The sequence below is a fragment of the Hypomesus nipponensis genome, chromosome 27, assembly GCF_054491055.1.
Source record: "Hypomesus nipponensis isolate SF chromosome 27, ASM5449105v1, whole genome shotgun sequence".
In the NCBI taxonomy this organism is placed as follows: Eukaryota; Metazoa; Chordata; class Actinopteri; order Osmeriformes; family Osmeridae; genus Hypomesus; species Hypomesus nipponensis.
Genome location: NC_140387.1, coordinates 10,413,519 through 10,432,462, shown reverse-complemented (window position 1 = coordinate 10,432,462; position 18,944 = coordinate 10,413,519). Strand labels below are relative to the sequence as shown.

The following is an 18,944-nucleotide window of genomic DNA, read 5'->3' as shown; positions in this document are numbered from 1 at the left end:
GCGCAGGTCCGCCTATTTGGTCCTCGCTGTGGAGCCGGGATTTGCATATGCTTCCTTGTTGTGCTAGCTGTGTTTTGCTAGCTAGTTTAGGTTGGACTGGCAGCATACTGCTGTTGCTCGTCCACAAATGCCGTAATAAACGCAAAAGGGTTCACTCTTCTTGCTATGCTGCCTGTTTGCTTGGCTTGGATTGCCAGCTATCCCATACTGCCTTGTGGGGCTTGTCACATGACGTCCATTGAAAATTAATGGGAAGCAGAATTTAGCTTGTGAATTTCGTCTCGATTCGCTGTCAGTGGCACCCTTAACACGAGATGCACAGAGGGGTCATGTTGACCCATTGAAGAGAAAACAAAATCTATATGTATCTTTGCACTCGATCAAATTCCAGGACCCTGCTTTCTTGACTTTTCCTAAATATGTGACATGGTCCAGTCAAAGGGGGCTCTTGTTGGCATTCTGTATTGTCCGCTGGAAGCCGGACAATCTTTTAAATATTTTTTTATGGTTGTTTTCATTTTCTTGCATATTACAAAAGATAAGGTGTTGAAGAAGCCACTCAATATAATAAACAACCAGTTTACGATCAGCCGGTTTTTCCGTAGTCTACTTTATGCTAGCATGGTGGTACTAGATGTAAAGTTTAATATGTAGGCTGTGTTTGTCTGTACAAAGTACGATCCCATCTCCCCTCCTAATCAAGTAGTGAATTGGCAGATTTGGTCTCAAGTCAAGTACCCTTAAATATAGTGTTTGTCATGTAGTTGTGTCAACTTTCAAGTAAAAAATTCAAATCGTAGACTAGGCTAAATTGGTTTACAAAAGCCTAAATACAAAACGTCCTACAGTAGCGGTTAGAACTGAAACTGTACTGTAGCGTGGTATGTGATAGTGGAGCGAGTGGTACGTGACAGTAGCTAGTGGTACATGCCACTGCCTCCACTGGCACGTGACAGACAGTAGCTAGTGGTACGTGCCAGTGCCTCTACTGGCACCTAGTGGTATGTGCCAGTGGAGCTAGTGGTACGTGCCAGTAGCTAGTGGAACATACCAGTGCCTCCGTTGGTACATGACAGTAGCTAGTGGTATGTGTCAGCGCCTCCACTGATACATGACAGTTACTGTTCTATTGATAGTGGAACGCAAGTGTCTCATGGCAGTTGCATTGGGTGTCTTGCAGCTTTTGTTTACTATCGTGCCCCGCGGCCATTTTAGAATAGGAGAACAGGCTATAAACTTTTATTTAAAAAAATAAGTTAAACTGTTTGTGTACCACTAGCTGCACTGGCACATACCACTAGCCACTGTTATGTACCACTCGCTCCACTGGCATGTACCACTAGCTACAGTACAGTACAGTTTCGGTTCTAACTGCCTCTCACGTCCTACCTAGCAACCATTATAGCAACCAGGACAGTTTCCTGCTAGCACGCGTAGCTATCTTAGGAATTTAAGGGGTGATTGACTGGGTTTTTAGGGTATTGCACATTGTTCCTTGAGGTCTCCTAATAGGGAATGTAACATTGGTTGGTCTGAAAATGGCCCGGGTGCTGTTCTATGCCCCCTGATATATCCAGTGAAATTTTCCCGGGGAAAAAAATGCTAGGTTTTCTCCTTTTATGGTATGCTCATGAATATATAGATGAGCTGCACGCTGATTGGTTGGTTTACAACGAGTGAAGTTGTGGAGCAAAGACGCAACATGGCCAACAGCACTCACTGAAACACTAAGGTGGAGACTTGAAATAAAAACACACAATAAATCTATTGTGTCTACACAACAATGTTTTTAACAGACTAGATATCATTTGAAATGATTATGTTAGTTGTTTCAACTTTTGTTGTCGAAGCAAACAGGATCACCTTAGGTGGGTAACGTTAGCACTACATCTTAGCCAACAAACTATCGTGATTCAACTCAGCTTCAGTTAGCTCTAGCTATCTTACTGAAAAATAGATCTGGACAAACATGCATCTTTAATTGTAGATTTACATGACAACATGGGTCATTTATTTGAATGAAACAGTCAGGAACATGAAATAACGTTAGCCCCATGGCCAATAAACTCGGCTAAATCATTACACATTCTACCTATGCTCTTGCGTTAGCAAGCTAAACTAGTTTACATGCCTACAGTCTAGGTGTTTTTGCTATCTAGCTGTTCTTGCAATCCTTGCAAATCAGCGTTAATAAAAGCAGATGAGGTAGAGTCTAGCTCACATTGACTAGACAGGCATGATGTCTATACCGTAGCGTAGAAGATCAGTTCGATCCTCGACACATTTGCGCAAACCATTTCACCAACGGTTTTGAAAACTTGGGACAATGTAAAGCAGGATTTACTATGAAGCTGTTGCTGAAAAGAGGTGCGTTCCGACCTTATGTTCATCACAACCGCAAGCTGTGGTATGATTTTGTCAGTAGCAGTTATAAGCAATGCTAACGTATCCTGTAGCCTATCTAGCACATGTGTAGGTGGTGAATTGTAAGGCCAGAGACGCTTGGTGTTTGTCCCTGGCTTGGAAACCACAATTCACTTTTGGTTAGATTCTCAGGGAGATAATTGACTCGTTAATATCTGATCCAAGTTTAGAAATGTGCATTACCTGTAACCTTGAGCGCTAAACAGTTAATGACATGAAACTGACGTAGGTAAAAATTGTCTGCTTGATCAGAGCACCGACCCTAAAGTATACGTGTTGACTAATCAGTCGTTTATCTCTACTATGGATTTAACCATAGTAGACCTAGTAGGAAATGTAATCGATTACTCAGAGGCTCTGGTAAATTCCTTCGGAGCGTGGAGATCCACTGTAAGTAACTCAGAGGCCTTAAGTTAAAACCTACTCCAAAAGACTATGTTTATAATTAGTTAGCCGCATCAACCAGACTAGATCAAAGTTTTCACCGTCATAGCTTTTAGATACGTTTCAAGGAGAACAAGTAACTTAAAAATGAACAATATTAGTTTATTATCTAAATAGTAAGATAATCAATACAATGATAATGAAATATCAAATACAAAACATACCTTCAGAGCAATGGTTAACAAAAGTATTCACAATGAAGACTAGGTGCCTTACGCACCGGAGCTGTATTGTAAACAGAATTCAAAGTGATTGGTAAAACCTCTTCCTATATACACCCAACCTGACAAAAATGGGGACACCAGTCATATGACTGAAAAGTTGTCTAATGCATACAAATTCAAATTAGATCATTAATCAAGGCTGCCGTAGACCAAGTGGTGCTCTTGCAAGACAAGGGAATATGTTAAACACATGTTGGTCTGCTGCAGGTGTGACGGGTATGCAACGGACATGGTCTTGCGAGTTCCGTCAGGCTTTTCCGGACCGTGTCCACCCTTTACCGAGGGTCGAACACGCCATCTCTGACTTCCCAAGCGCCACCACTACCAGCTACGCCAAAGAAAAGTTAGCTATTCGTTGACGCGGGTGGCCCATTACATACCTGAGGAGTGAGTTTCACCGATTCACACCGGCTACACAGGCACAAACTCTGTAAACCCTGTACATGTACATGTTACAGTATTACAATTATTACAAAAATGTAATACATAAAATAAGAAACCAAATCATATGAAACATGACATTAAAAGATGTTTAGAACGATTTACAACAACACAACTTTAAATGATAATTTCAGAGTCTTCCTCTGTCCACCTTCCTTTTCAACTGTTGAGATTACCTCTGCAGAGGTGTGTCTATAAGGTGTGTCATTTAAGCATTCATGCAAATCAACGACGGTCCCAGACGAGTGTCTGCGTGACCAGTGACAAAGGGGCTGCCAAAACAGCCCTACACCTGCCTTTGTCCAGTTCTTTCAAATAATAAGATAATCTAGACAGGCGTTAGCAATAGGCTAGACTGCTATTCGTGTTTGGGCTATTTTTTCAGAGGCTTCCCTTCTAATGCCAACTACAGCTAGTCTAGCTAGAGTCATTTGCTAAGTAATGTATGTTGATTTGTATAGAAACATATTTAGAATTCTACCTATGCTAGATACAGGAGTCGTTAGCATTGCTCATAGGCTAACTGTTAGCGACAAAATCATACTTACAGCTTGCGTTTGTGATGAGCATACGGTTGGAACAGCACCTCTTTTCAGCAAATCCCTCTTTAAATTGTCTAAGGTATTCATTCAAAACTGTCCTCAGTGAAATGGTTTGAGCAAATGTGTAATTAAGGGTCGAACTCCACAGGGATCTTCTCATAGACAAACATCACAGCCCGTCAAGTGTTTGGTTCCTAAGGAAGACTCGAGATGAAAAATGTCAGCATTTTTGTCCAGCCCGTACAGTCTGGAGCACTGCATTTACCACCATAATCAATTTTCAATAAACTAGAAAAACACTCTTCTTTGTAATTCTGTGGAAGTACACAGAGCAGAGCGCAGCAAATTTTAGGGCGTGACAAAGGTACAGACCAGAATTCAAAAAGGTGGATTTTTCAAAACTGTTTTACAGGTAAATTCAAATCAATGACCCCTTTAAGGTTGGCACAGCGACGGACGCATCCTTGCATCAGAACAGCATTGTGACGTCAGCTAGGACAGTTTTTGGCACTAGGACAGTCCCAATGTTACAGTAATACAATAGCCTACATAAAACCAAAATACACATTCTCAACCAGTTGACATATTATCCACTGTGTCTTGTCATTCTGAAAGTTGTTAAATGTAATAGGCTAAGCATCAACAGGCTAACATCAAGTGAGCCCTATAGCCTAGAATTTGCAAACAATTATATGTCGCTCTCATTTTTGCAATACTTGGACCGTGTTCTGACAATAAATGAAGAACATTGCATGTTTTGTCAGTACTGGATAAAGGGCTAGACAACAAACGCTCTAATGAACGGAAATAAATGACAGATTGACGAAGGCATGTTCATTTTAAGACCGTGCCTTTGCTCCGTGAAACAAGTGCCCTCTAGCGATCATACATGTCAGCAGTGTTGGGGAGTAACGCATTACTGTAATAATATTACATTTGTCTGTAACGCAGTAATGTAACGCGTTACTGTTGAAAACTTCAGTAATCGCATTACAGTTACTTATAAAACCTTATTTGCGTTACTTGCATATCGGGAGGAAAAATAAATAAATAAAATTCTTTTTAGCAAAAGGGCCAAAACTTAACTGTACAATGTACATTGTGCCCAGGCCAAAAACAACTCTCTACCACCGCAAACACAACTTCTAATCTTTTGAAACATCTTCAATGGCAACATGCCAACTCCAGCTAAAGATCAACGGAGTGACACAGATGCCGATTAACGTTTGCCGTTGCCAACACCTGCCAAGCAGCCACGACTGGACTTCCAACAGCAGGTTACCAAATCAGAGTTAAACAGGCTTGTTGGAGCATATATATTTGAGTGTTTTGAGTTATGATGTTGTATTGTAAAGACATTTATTTTGATGATGCTAGTTAAATTGCTAATGCAGGAAATACATGGATGTTACCAGAATTTTATTTTCAGCTCAGTGGATCCAGGATTTGACATTATATCATATAACAATCACATGTCTCTTTAAGGAATTCATTTGATCAGAGTAAATAATAGCACTTTATTGTGGAGTTTACTGTTATAAGGTTCTTAATATTCCAAAAGGTTGACACTGAAATCAGCTTTTTTAAATGTATTACCAGATCTGTCAAATGTCTGCCTCAAACACATAATTCTGTATGCTTAGGGTATATGGTACTGTAGCCTTGTTATGCTTGACAATTTGATGTTCACAACTGTCAGCATTGTTGTATTAAAAAGCATAAAAGAGAGATCTTGTGTATGTCCTCATTATAATAAGAATTTGAGTTGATTTGGGCATATATATGGTACATATATTGTTATTTGGCAAGTAATTTATAGTGCATCTCAGGTGATGTTATGGAGTAAACCAAAAGTAATGTAACTAGTAGTGTAACTAGTTACTTTCAGCAGTGAGTAATCTAGTAAAGTGAAGCATTACTTTAAAAAGAAGTAACTAGTAATGTGTAATATATAACTTTTTTTTAGTAACTTCCCAAACTCTGCATGTCAGTAACAATGTCCCTGTCTGTACACTCATAACGGCGTTATAAGTAGGGAAAAATGGCTCTGCGCTTCTGTTGTTAACACATCAAGGTTTTGGCGATCAATAGAATCACACTGATATTGTTTTTGGTTTAGCTTTTTTTTCTACCCCGTATCAGTTCCATTATACTTTCAAATAATCCGATCTCCCGCAATCTCTTAATCACCCTGGGATCTGCGATGGTGACCCCTTCATGCTCTGCCAAGAACTTCGGGGCTTACCATGGATGACAAGCTCTCCCTTACTGCCCACATCTCCCGGTTGTGTAGATTCACCCTCTACAACATCCGGAAGATCGGGAGATATCTGTCTGAGCATTCCACCTAGCTGCTAGTCCAAGCACCTGTCCTCTCCAAATTGGACTACTGCAACTCGCTGCTCGCGGATCTCCCAGCATGTGCAACCCGCCCTCTCCAGAGGATTCAGAACGTAGCAGCTCCCATGTCACCCCACTCCTCATCTCCCTCCACTGGCTTCCCATCATGGCACTGACCTTTCGATCGGTGAAAGGGACTGCACCCAACTACATCAAGTCTCTCCATCAGCCTTACACCCCCACCCGCCACCTACGGTCTTCTTCTGACAACCGTCTGGTGGTCCCACTTCTCAAGATTGGCCACTCCCAACCCAAGCTCTTCTCCTGTCTGACGCCCCAATGGTGGAATCACCTCCCCACCTCCATCAGAGACACTGGCTGGAAGGCAGGACTGTCTCCTGCCTTCAAGAAAAGGCTTAAGACACACTTGTTCCAGGAGTACAACGATACTTAGGAATGATTTGCTGGACCTGTTGTTAGATTCCTTCAATAACACAATGACTCTTATTGAGGGACTAAAGTTCAGTGTTTCCCAAAGACTGGGTCGCAACCCTCAAGTGGGTCGCAAGAGATTTTTTTGGGGTCGCCTTGTCACGATCTGCATCTCTGCCAGAGGCGATTTCTTAAACAAATTCATGGTCAAATATTTACTATTGTGTTAACATTTTAAATGCGTTAGAACACATTCATATCGAAGACAAGTTCATTCAGAATCAGCTACATATATTAACAGGTCGACTGACTGATTTCCTTCTCATTCATTCCCGTAGCGCCACAGTCCATTTCCATGTTGAAGCTCAGCTTCCATGGACTTCAATGGGGCAGTTTTGAACAGTTTTTTTCAGTGCTTCGAAACTGCGATGATGTCCCACCCATGGACGCTCAGGGTCTCTGGGGGTGAATGGAGGAGTGGGCTGGCCTGGACGCTGGGCTTCCACGTGATGATTGGAGGGTCTGTCGAAAGACTGCATCTCCTTTTGATTGACAGTAATTTTGTACAATAAAAAGTCACTGAAGCTATTCAAGTTCAGTCCCATTGCAGATTCTGTAAGTGTAGTCGAAAGACAAACTGCGGCAACCTATTTCTTGGTATTTGCTTGGCGAAGTTGCTAGCAAATATTCATCATACGTTTCATACAATTATAGCTACACCACATGCCTTGTTTCAGTTTAACCAAATTCCCGCATTTTCTTCGAGTTTAATCTTGTTTCGTAGATCGTTCCTTCATTCATTTATAGCGATTCAAGTTGTTTAATAGTAACTTGTTTAACTACATGCTCTTATGGTTCTTCCCTTTGGCACTTATTTCGGTTGATCACAATGCATGCTTCATGTTTTGGCTCCCGCAATGTTTTAGGGCTATCTCGTTGTTATGATAAGTGACCTATGCTCTTTTGTAAAGCTCTCTCTTGGAAGTCACATTGGATAAAAGCGTCTGCTAAATGAATAAATGTAAATAAAGATCGAAGCAGGTTACAACTTTGAAAATGTATATGTGACCCAGGGTTTGGGGATCAACATTGTGCTGTTCAATAGACTGTTAACTTTGACTATGACTTGTTCGGTGGTGCAGTACCTTGAGCTCTTCCTCCAGCTGTGTCTGTTCCTGAGCTGCTGCTTCCCATCTGACATGCTCCCGTTGCTCCTCCTCCCTCCAAGACAGCAGCTCAGGGTCTGGCAACATCCCAGAGAACCTCTTCACCAGTTCTGCTTCCTTCTTCAATCTAGAAGTCACACATACACACACACTTCAACTTCAAAGGATGTTTAGGTTAACACCAGCTGTGTCTGTGAAATCAATTTAGAGGAACCTCGAAGGGGACCAACAAGTTAATAAATACAAGGGCGTGTTAATGCTTTAAAACAAAATACAATCTAGCCTGCAGGCTCACTTTGAAGTCCCTGAATGATTCTGGCCTTCATGAAGATAGTGTATGTACATTTTAAAAAGTGAACCAAAGAAGAACAAACAACTGGAGTTTATGCTATGTTTTGCACACATAAATGTAATATTTTCCTACATTTTACTATTCTTTTAGAGCTGCCATGAACACCACAGTATGGTGCAACCAAACCAGGGTGAAAGCTACCATTATTAACTATAATAAAAAGGCAAGCTCTACCATTTTCCAATAAATTACTATTAACCTCCAAGCAATATAGGTCATAGGCATAGCACAATCAGGGAAAAGTTAAACTTTCATTATAGGAGTGGCTGAGTCAATAGGCGAAGTAAAGAAATGTTTAACTGGGATTCCAGATCTCCTGGTACTGTGTCTAGATAATATTTAACTGTGCCCTTTTCAGATGACTGACAGACGTAGAATCCAAGCAGAACCTACCATATAGGTTATTTTGAGTAAGATACTGTGACAGAACATATATGAGTGTGACAAGGCAGAAATAGGTCTATAGACATTTAGGCATTTAAGCAATGAAGGGAACCATGCAAATTGCAAATAATGTGTCTGTCACGTTTCAAAAGCCTGTGAGTATTGAACATGTAATAAACAAAAGCACACCAGGAAGCAAGCTAAATAACCTGTTTTTAAACATGTTTAGAGGGAACATTGTGGAAAGGTTTGTCACAAAGGTGACACATTTGAACTTTAGAGTTAATGTCAAAGTCCTAAGTATGGTAACCAACTCCACATAAATGTATGTAATACAAATGTGGTGATCTCATGAGGATGTAATGACAGATCACTTCCTACCTAAGCTCATCTGCCTCTCGCTGAGCCTGCTGGGCTGCCTTCTCGGCCAAGGCGTCATTACAAATCTGGACGTAGGGCTTGTCGGCATGGTGCTCCCCCATCACCCATACCCACACGTCACTGTCCATTCCTGTCAACCACGTTACACTCTTGGGTGTGACTGGTGGACAAAAGATGTGAGAAGAAAACATATACAACAAACATGCATACACAAACACGTACAAGAATGCTAAAATACATATACAGCCAGAAATAAACAAGCACACACCCACACATCCATTAGAGACTACCAAAGCAAAGTACTTCTACCATACACAATACAGTGAGTTATCAAATACTTAAACAAAATTACTGCAGGTCTGGTTATACCACATAAAGAACCATAGTATGTGCCCATACTGTGTGCTATAGCTTTGAGAGTTGTATTTATCATCAATTGAATCAGACATACAATAATAATAATAAAAATGTATTTGTTAAACTGACAGTATCCAAGGCTGAATACAGGGAACTCTGGATCTGCAGTTAAATTCTATCCCCGAGCTACACCCATTCCCCATTTTCAGCCAATAAATCTGGAAAATACTATTCTTGAGACTTACACACACATCAAGAACTAAACAATTGATACCTGTCTTAGGTTTCTTCATTCTGTTTTCTTCCTTTTCTAGTATTGCTTCTCTCTCCTTCCACCGGCGGACTTGCTCCTCTCTCATCTTGATGAACAAAACTTGCTTCTGCTCTTCGTTTAACTCAGCCAGGAGATCAGGGTCGATGAACATGTCAGTCAAAATTTGTTGCAGCATCTCTCAGAAATATTTTACAGTTTTCACAGTGAACTTAAAGCTGGGGAAATTTCTCAGCTTGAGGTATTACAGTTGAAGAAATATGTCTCAGTTCAATGTTGGATGGTCCATGGTTTTGCTTACTCGGTTAGAACTTCCTAAAAACAAAGGGGCTGTTGTCAATTTGAGGAGCATTTCTATAAACTAATAGGATAGCTCTCTGCCATGTGTCCACTGTATCTTAATACACCTCTGTGTGAAACAATCACATTTATTATATTATCAACAATTGAAAATCACCAATACACATTCTAAAGTAGGCTATTAGTTGGCTACACTGCAATTGGACAAACTGGTAGGCCGAATTATGTTAGGCTATGTATTTTATATTTAAATATCTCAGTAGGCTTATATATCGGTCATACAGCCTTTCTCGAAAACGTAAGTTATAGTTACTTGACTTAGACTTTTTGCAGCGTATCTAACTATGCCAATCAAAAACCACGTCAAATTCATCTTCAGTTTTTGTCGCATGTTCTTTTAACAGGAAATCAAAGCTTCTCGAACGTCAATTGTAATAAAGCCTACTCATGTTTATATTGTCCATGGGTATGGAATGTCAATGTGTGCATCATTTAAAAACAACAGTCACCTGCTTAAATTATTTTGTCGATTTCCTGAATTGTAAATTTCGATAGACCTACTAATGAGTCCAATCCAAGAGAATTGCAGGTGAAATTCGATAGCCACTCACAGATTACTCCGCAAAGTTTCGCAAGACGCCCCGTATGGAATACAAACTATTTACCTCATCCACTTCCACAAGATGTCTACGTAACCCATCCAAGGCAACAAATATGTCACTCCCATGTAGGCGTATCCTCCTTGCCTAACGCCTAAAACTTTTATTCCCAAACTATGATCGGCATATCAGCGTTTCTTGACGTGCTTTGAATTTAAAGTGGCTCAACTAGCCTACTGTAGAAAGTTTTCCTAACTAAAACAGTTTCACCTTTTTCCAAATCTTGACAATAGTCAACTTGACAATGTCCACTTTGGTCCGTGTACGTGAGTTTAATTCCTTATATCATTATAACGGAACACGCATATAAGGAATTAAACTCACGTACTCAGACCCACTTTGTTGAGAGGGGCTGCACCATGACAAAACAATTAAATTAATCAATAAATCAATCGAAGCACGCATAGTCTAGCCCATGGGCTATTCACACAAGTCCGTGCACCAGCAGGTGGCCATTGGTTTTTCTATTTTGCAAACCGTGTTGACACGGACAAAATAGGGCCGTAATATCGTTTTGTCACTTTAGTAACTCAAACACGTTCCGTGTACGAGAGTTTAATTCCTCATCACATCAAAACGTAACAATCAGTTATAAGAATAACGTTTGTGAATCACTTTTTTTTGGAAAAACGTATTTTGACTTGTTATTTTGAGTTTTTCACGTTGGGTGGAGCTAAACGTTAAATGCCTGTCATTGGCCAAATGTGTATTCGGAACTATTTCTACTGAATTCTACTGAACAGAACTACTTCTATTAAACTAGAAGTTTCCCCTTTAACTTGATCATTACACAACCCCAATCCCCCCAAAAGTTGGGTCGTTGTGAAAAATAAAATAAAACACAGAAGACAATGATTTGCAAATCTCATAAACCCATGTTATTCACTATAGAACATAAAAAACATATCAAATGTTTAAACTGAAGAAATGTAACATTAAGGAAAATATACGTTGATCATGAATTGATAGCAACACATCTGAAAAAGGTTAGGACAAGGCCATGTTTACCACGGTGTATCATTCCCTCTTCTTTTTATAACAGTCTGTATCTGTCTGGGAACTGAGGAGACTTGTAGTCCCTTTTGTGTCTGATACAGGATTCTTGCTGCTCAATCAATTGTTTTCTTTGTCATATTTTGTTTAATGATCCACCAAATGTTTTTACTGGCAGGCCAGTTTAGCACCCGGACTCTTCTACTACAAAGCCATGCTGTTGTAACAGATGCAGGTAGGTGGTTTAACATCATCTTCCCTGAAAATGATGTTGCCCGGATGAGAGCAAATGTTGGTCTAAAACCTGTTTATACCTTTCAGCATTGATGGTGCCGTTCCAGATGTGCAAGCTGGCCATTGTATAGGCCCTAATGCACCCCCATACCATCAGAAATTAATTATGACTTTTGAACTGAGCAATGATAACATGCTGGATAGTTCCTCACCTCTTTAGTCCATAGGACCCAACATCCATGGTTTCGAAAAATAATTTCACATTTCAATTTGTGTGACCACAGAACAGTTTTCCCACTTTGTCTTCGTCCATTTTAAATTAGATTTAGCCCAGAGAAGATGGCAGTGTTTCTAGATCATGTTCACATATGGCTTCTTCTTTGCATGATAGAGCTTTAACCTGCATTTGTGGATGAAACGGTAAACTATGTCCACAGACAATGAGTTCTGGAGGTGTTTCTGAGCCCATGCAATGATTTCCATTACAGAATCATGTCTGGTTTTTACTCAATAAAGAATAATTGGTAAGTTTATAAACTTGAATAAAATGTAACTGGTAGATGACCTATATTAAGCTAATCGAGTTAGAAGGGGGAAACTTTTACTTTGAAGGAGCAGGTAGTGCTGACTACACATTCGGCCAATGACAGGCATTTCACATTTAGCTCCACCCACGTGAGAAACATCGAAATATCAAGACGTTTTATGGTTTACGTTTAAAAAACGAGATTGTTATTATCAAAATATTGTTACTCAGGTACTTATGTTTTACTCATTATGCGGGAAGTTCCCACATAATGGGAATCTTGTGTGTTACAGAGGCAGCATGGAGGCTTGTCTATTTGAGATATTGTATACTTTTTAATTTCTTCACAAATAAATTTGATTTGAAACCTGAAATGACCCCTCTTTAGAAATTATATTATTTTTAATGTTTTAGTGCATGGATGTTTGTTTGGATTTCCGGGTTCTGAAAATGAATGTAGTATAACCAAAACATTTATCTGGATATATTTTAGATAGAGTATTTCATGCAGAAAGAGAAAGGCTAGGTATTTAAAGTCATTTGACCTTGAATGTTGCATCACAAAGGAACAGAACACACAGTACACCTTTTAGCAGTGGTTCCCAACCCTTTTTGGCTTGTGACCCCAATTTGATGTCACAAAACTCTAGTGACCCCAAACACTCAAAACAGAATCTATTACAAAAGTGGTTTTGATCATGTAATAGAACTTGTAATTATATATTTAAGTAAATGTTCATTTTTAAATACAATTTGAATGACATTTTATCCAAGGCATTTAGGTTATTTTATGTATATTATGATGTTGCCAGGACAAGACACATATTAGTGATCAAAGTGAATATTTAATTTTGGATCCCATTCATTTAACTAAGTTCATAAACAGACACTACCTTACTGCAGAAATACTTTTCTATTGTTTAATTTTGTTATGTCTTTATTATGTCCACGCTTAATGGGACGGTTGAGCTTGCGCATCTCGCTGCAGCCTTTCAAAGTCAGGTGATGTAGTTGACAGAGCGCATCTCATCTCTGCCGTTACATCCAGCCACGAACAGTATTTAGATTTCATGCACACAAGAGCACTAAATCCAGCTTCACACAAATATGTGCTTTCAAAAGGTACCAAAAGTTTTAAAGAACACTGAGATATTTGGGAACTCTTCCCTTGCTCCAAACCAGAATTCCTCCACCGCCACTCGCAAATACAGGCCCTGATGTGTTCTGTTACATGATAGTTCAAGCAGCTGTTCAACAGTTATGACAGGCAGATCCACTGAGCTGGAATCGGAGTGGAATGGGTCCCTCACCCAGTCAAACTTTGACATATCCAAGTCTGGGAAGTAGGTGGCAAGGTGCTTTTCTAGGCGTTTCAGGTGGTCACACATTAGCTTTGTGGAGCACTGGTCATCAATGCTGTTGTCTGTCAGAAACGTATTCATCTGAGGAAAAGGGGTAACGTTTGCTTTTGAAAGGTTTTCTCTCCAGAATGAAAGTTTCCCCCTGAATCCATCAATATGGTCAATCATCTGCAGGATACTCTTCCCCCTGCATGCTTGCATTAAATTCATTACGTGTTTCAAAGATATCCATTACATATGCGAGGAGGCACATTTTTTGCTGGTCACACAAAAAATTGACAAAATCTGTCATTTTCACTTCCATGAAAAATGCCAAAAGTTAATTTCTCAGCTTGAAAAATCACTCCAGCACCCTACCTCTGGACAACCACTGTGCTTCTGTGTGAAAGAGAAAATTGGCGTGTTCAAAATCCATATCACCGCATAATTTAGCAAACAGACGTGTACGCAGTGGATGTGGCTTGATGAACATTTACATTTATTCATTCAGCAGATGCTTTTATCCAAAATGACTTCCAAAGCACTTTACAAAGTGCATAGGTCACTGATAATAACAACAAGATAGCCACACAAACATTGCGAGCAGCCAAAACATGAAGCACATATTGTGAACAACCAAAATAAGTGCGAAAGGGAAGAACCATAAAGGAATGTAGTTAAGCAAGGTACAGTTAAACAACATGAAGCGCTATAAGTGCAAGTGTACCTGTAGAAAAACAAGCAACAACAAAAACATTTCACAGCGAGTACAACAATTTAAATCAGTTACCACTAACCAACAAGAGCAACAAGTCTCTAAGCAAGAGTCATTGTGATCCTTGAGGAAACTAACATTGGGTTCAGCAAACCATTCCTAAGTACTGTTGTACTCCCGGAACAAGTGCGTCTTGAGCCTTTTCTTGAAGGTGGGGAGACAGTCAATGTCTCTTATGGAGGTGGGAAGTTGATTCCACCACTGGGGGGCCAGACAGGAGAAGTGCTAGTGTTGGGACCGGGCGGTCTTGAGCGGAGAGCCAGCTAAATCCCTGAGAGAGTCATGGCCGTCCATATGGCTGTCCATAAACTGACAGCGATGGCTGCTGATCTTTGCATGGAGGGACAGACGGCAATGCTGTTCAGAGTGCCGTCCTTGATTAGCATGGACGGCGCTAGCACTTGAATGGTTGAAAAGGGCGCCCATGTTTAGCAGGCTGTTGAGCTAAACCAGAACTGTCGAAGGCTATCATAGCATGTAGCTAGCTACAGCGACTTTGGATGACTCAATAACTTTCGTCACGTTATTTTGTATGAATTGCATTCAAGTGTAGGCTATATATTTACGCCTTTATTTATGTATTTACATACAAAAGTAGGCCAGTCAACAATAAAATCTCATGACAATTTAGATTTAAAAAACAACCATAATATATTTAGGGTTAGCCTAGATATCGGTTACATCTTTTTAAATTATTTTGTAAATTGTTAATAAAGACTTTTTTAAAGATGTAAACATGACCCTTATACATTGCCTTTTCGGTCTTTTAAGCCAAAGTGTTTAATGGGTGGATTTGGAGCCGTCAACCATTCACTCCAATTTTGCGCACAAACCACTTTGAGCGGAGACAAATGCAAAACACAAGACGATGCGATGCCAAGTGACAGTGGCAGTTTTATTTACTTAAGTAAAGGGAGGCCCTCAACATCCCTGCTGCCGGCCGTCCGTCCATGCAAAAAAGGGCCTATAACATTTTGTTTCTGCTATTTTAGAGTTGAAATATAGGTGTTTGTTAGTTATAATCAGTGTTGTGAATGCGTCCATTGAACGAAAGTTAATGAACTCGTTCATCATTTTGATGAACGCGAACTGAACGTAGCCTACTACTGCCTGATGTACGATACAGTGAACGCGTTCATTCTGGTGTCTGTGAACGGCACGTTCACTCTTTTTAATTTCGTTCAATAAGGTGCCAGATTTCTAGAGACTTCCAGGCAAAAAACACACCATTAACTGTCCTGTATCCATGGTTTCCCAAACAGTCAATCGCTGCGTGTCCTTTCTTCTATTGTCGATGCCTGGCAAGTGTGAGAGTGCCGAAGTTGCGTAGAGGCCGAGAGGGGTATTGCAGACAGAACAAATGAGGGAAGGCTGTCCCTTCAATGCAAATGTTTGATAAGGATTAAAAATTGGATATGAAGATGAAATCTGACATATAGTTTCAGCGTTAAACTAATAAAATAATTGCTGTCTGTGATTCTACATGGGCTGTGGAAATAATTTAAGAATTTGTGAACAATGAACTGAACTAGTTCATGTAGAAAGTGAACTTTCCCAACACTGGTTATAGACCAATTTTTTGTTTGTAAGCATTCGGGATGCGTGCGCAAAGTGGTGGCAGAAAACCGGGAAAGGATAGCATTTATAACGGCAAAAGGACCACACGGATCATACAAATAGTTAGAAAGCTATTCCCCATTGATTGCATCAGAATTTTGATTTGGGTCATGAAAGTCTTTAGCCTGGCTGCCAGCCCAACTTGACCCCGCCAACAAAAACATTTGGTTGGGAAGTTGGGTCTGGAGGTAGCCTGGCTGCCAGCCCAACTTCGCCCTGCCCACAAAAAAATTGGGTCGGGAAGTTGGGTCTGGAGGGTCTCGTATTGGGAACAAATATATAAAACCAGGATCTGGGTGGACCAATGAAATTGCCAGGGCGGGCTTTATACGATGATGGACAGATGATCAACAATAACGTAATCAACAACGTCACGAAAGAGCCCCTGGGTTGAATTTGTTTTCAACAAACAACATATTACGTTGCTCTGATTGGTTGTAGGTCTATCCAATTGAGCGAGGAGGCATTTGTTTTACGAGTTTGGTTGAAACACGCCCCATAGTCACAGCCCAACACAGAGTTTTCAGACCCATATTCTGACTAGAATTATAAGTATGACAACGTCAGGCTAGTCTGGAGGGGCTCGTATTGGGGACAAACTATATAAAACCAGGATCTGGGCAGACCAATGAAATTGTCAGGGCGGGCTTTATACGATGATGGACAGATGATCAACAGTAACGTAATCAACAACGTCACGAAAGAGCGCTTGGGTTGAATTCGTTTTCAACAAACAACATATTATGTTGCTCTGATTGGTTGTAGGTCTATCCAATTGAGCGAGGAGGCATTTGTTTTACGAGTTTGGTTGAAACACGCCCCATAGTCACAGCCCAACGGAGAGTTTTCAGACTCATATTCTGACTAGAATTATGAGTATGACAACGTCAGGCTAGAAAGTCTTGAAATTTGAGTGAGAATGTCGCCCGGTACAGACTGCATAGTCGAGCGGCAGCCATGTCTTCACGTCATGTCACAAAGTTCATAATTTTACAGTTTTACAATAAATTCTGCATCTAAAAAGTCGTGTAGGGCAGCTTTCAAGAGATATGGGAATTCTGCTTTTAGCCAGCTGGTCCGATTATTTTTCTGATTTGTTTAAAGTGGCAATCTGAGTAAGACTGCGTCTCCGTTACACTGTTTTGACTTTAACCTCACGCAGACTCGTCACTCACTGGCAGTGTGCACAATGTTATATTTCATTCCATTCTACACCAGAAACATCAGGGAGGACTGAGTTTTGTAGATATGAGCGTGCTGAAGATATCCAGCATATTGGATTTTTTTAACCGAAGCTGTTTCATTCGTCATTTGCCTGAGAAAGCGACCTTCGTTTGCCAGGCTAGGTTTTGCCCGATCACTTGGTCAGGCTATTTAAAGTATCAGGGTCAAGTGACTTTTGTGCATTGACAAGTGAAACGTAAATGTACTTGTCCAAAGGACAACTGCCTCAAAAAGTTCATGTCAAGCCCTGTAATCCAGTGGACAGAGATATATGATGACCTGGGCCCGTTTGTCGTAAGGGTTGAAGCTAAATTAATCAATTGTCCCTTTAGACCATTAACATAAGTTTCTTATTTGTAGTTGAAGGGGTTGTTGAAGACACAGGTTGGTGAAGAAATCTTTTTTGTTTTACGCCATTCAGATTTCCATACAAACTTTGCGCTCTAAATTCACTTTGTGCCTGTTCAAACTTCATTTGATGAAGTCTGAACTGCTCTAGTGTGCTATTACTTTTCTCATTTATAACTTTTTTTAAATCATTGATAAAGTTTTTAAGACATTAAAGTTTAAATTGCAAAAAAAGAATGGGTTTCAATGGTTCAGAATGTTCAAGTCAAATTTCATTGTGACGTCATGCACTGACAGAACTGTTTATCACTGTGTCGATTTTTGACACTGTTTAACACTTTCCTGCCTGAATATGCATAGTTTTTCAAATAATATACCTGAACTGTTAATACAATTTTTGAAGACAAGGATTAGAGCTTTCTAATTATATAAATATTTGTATGATTATGTTAGGCAAATCATCCATCAAAACGATTTCACTGAGCCAATTCTGATAAAAATCATCTCCGTCTGCAATACTTTTTTAGAAAACCAAATTTTTAACCACTTTCAATACAAGATAGAGGACAGGTGTATGAAATTTGCGTAATTGTGTTGTGAATTCAGAACAGCAGACAGATTACAGATAGACTATTTTGTTTAAAAGTTATGACCACTGAAGTGATGAGTGGGGCAATCCCCATGACTAAAAACGGTTCAACTTTTTTCCACAATCGACCAAATTCGCCAAACAAGGTATGTACATTGAGCTTAAAGTGTACATAATTTAGCTATATCATTTTTCTTTAAGCAAGTTTCACAGAAATCTGCAAAAATTGAGGCTCATCACTGCCAACCGTCAGGAACAGCCAAACTGGGTCACGAAAGGTTTACTGCAGCTGGCGCTACTACGAACAAAAGCTTTGTAACTTAAAAGTTTGTACTTTTAGTTGACAATATTGAACACAGATGTTAAGAAACTTGTCATTACTCTAAATATCTTCTCCGTTTTCAATTTGAAGCAGTAAATCTAACACAGTAGGAATTCCCCTACAATATCCGCTCGCTCCGCTTTTATATGTTTTCTCAGTCCACCATACATAAGACAAGCTTTTTTTGAGCACTTTCAATTAAAGATACAGGCCATGTTAGAGGTGATATATATATATATATACATAATTGTGTAGGCTA

General features: G+C 39.9%; 1 protein-coding gene across 5 annotated transcripts in view; it reads right to left on the bottom strand.

The window, feature by feature from the left end:
* The window catches only part of sh2d4a (SH2 domain containing 4A), a 37,476-nt gene extending 26,545 nt beyond the window's left edge, over positions 1 to 10,931 (bottom strand). The window contains exons 1-4 of one of the 5 annotated variants that reach the window (XM_084693284.1): positions 10,568 to 10,931; positions 9,762 to 10,073; positions 9,131 to 9,290; positions 7,993 to 8,140 (exon numbers count right to left, since the gene is read on the bottom strand). In XM_084693284.1, coding sequence (XP_084549410.1) covers positions 7,993 to 8,140; positions 9,131 to 9,290; positions 9,762 to 9,936 — 483 coding nt within the window. In that variant the 5' untranslated portion in view covers positions 9,937 to 10,073; positions 10,568 to 10,931. Of the gene's footprint in view, positions 1 to 7,992; positions 8,141 to 9,130; positions 9,554 to 9,761; positions 10,074 to 10,567 lie in introns of those variants that run through there. The other 4 variants (XM_084693285.1, XM_084693286.1, XM_084693287.1 and 1 more) reach the window with 4 other exon arrangements.
* Between the last annotated feature and the right edge of the window lie 8,013 nt (positions 10,932 to 18,944).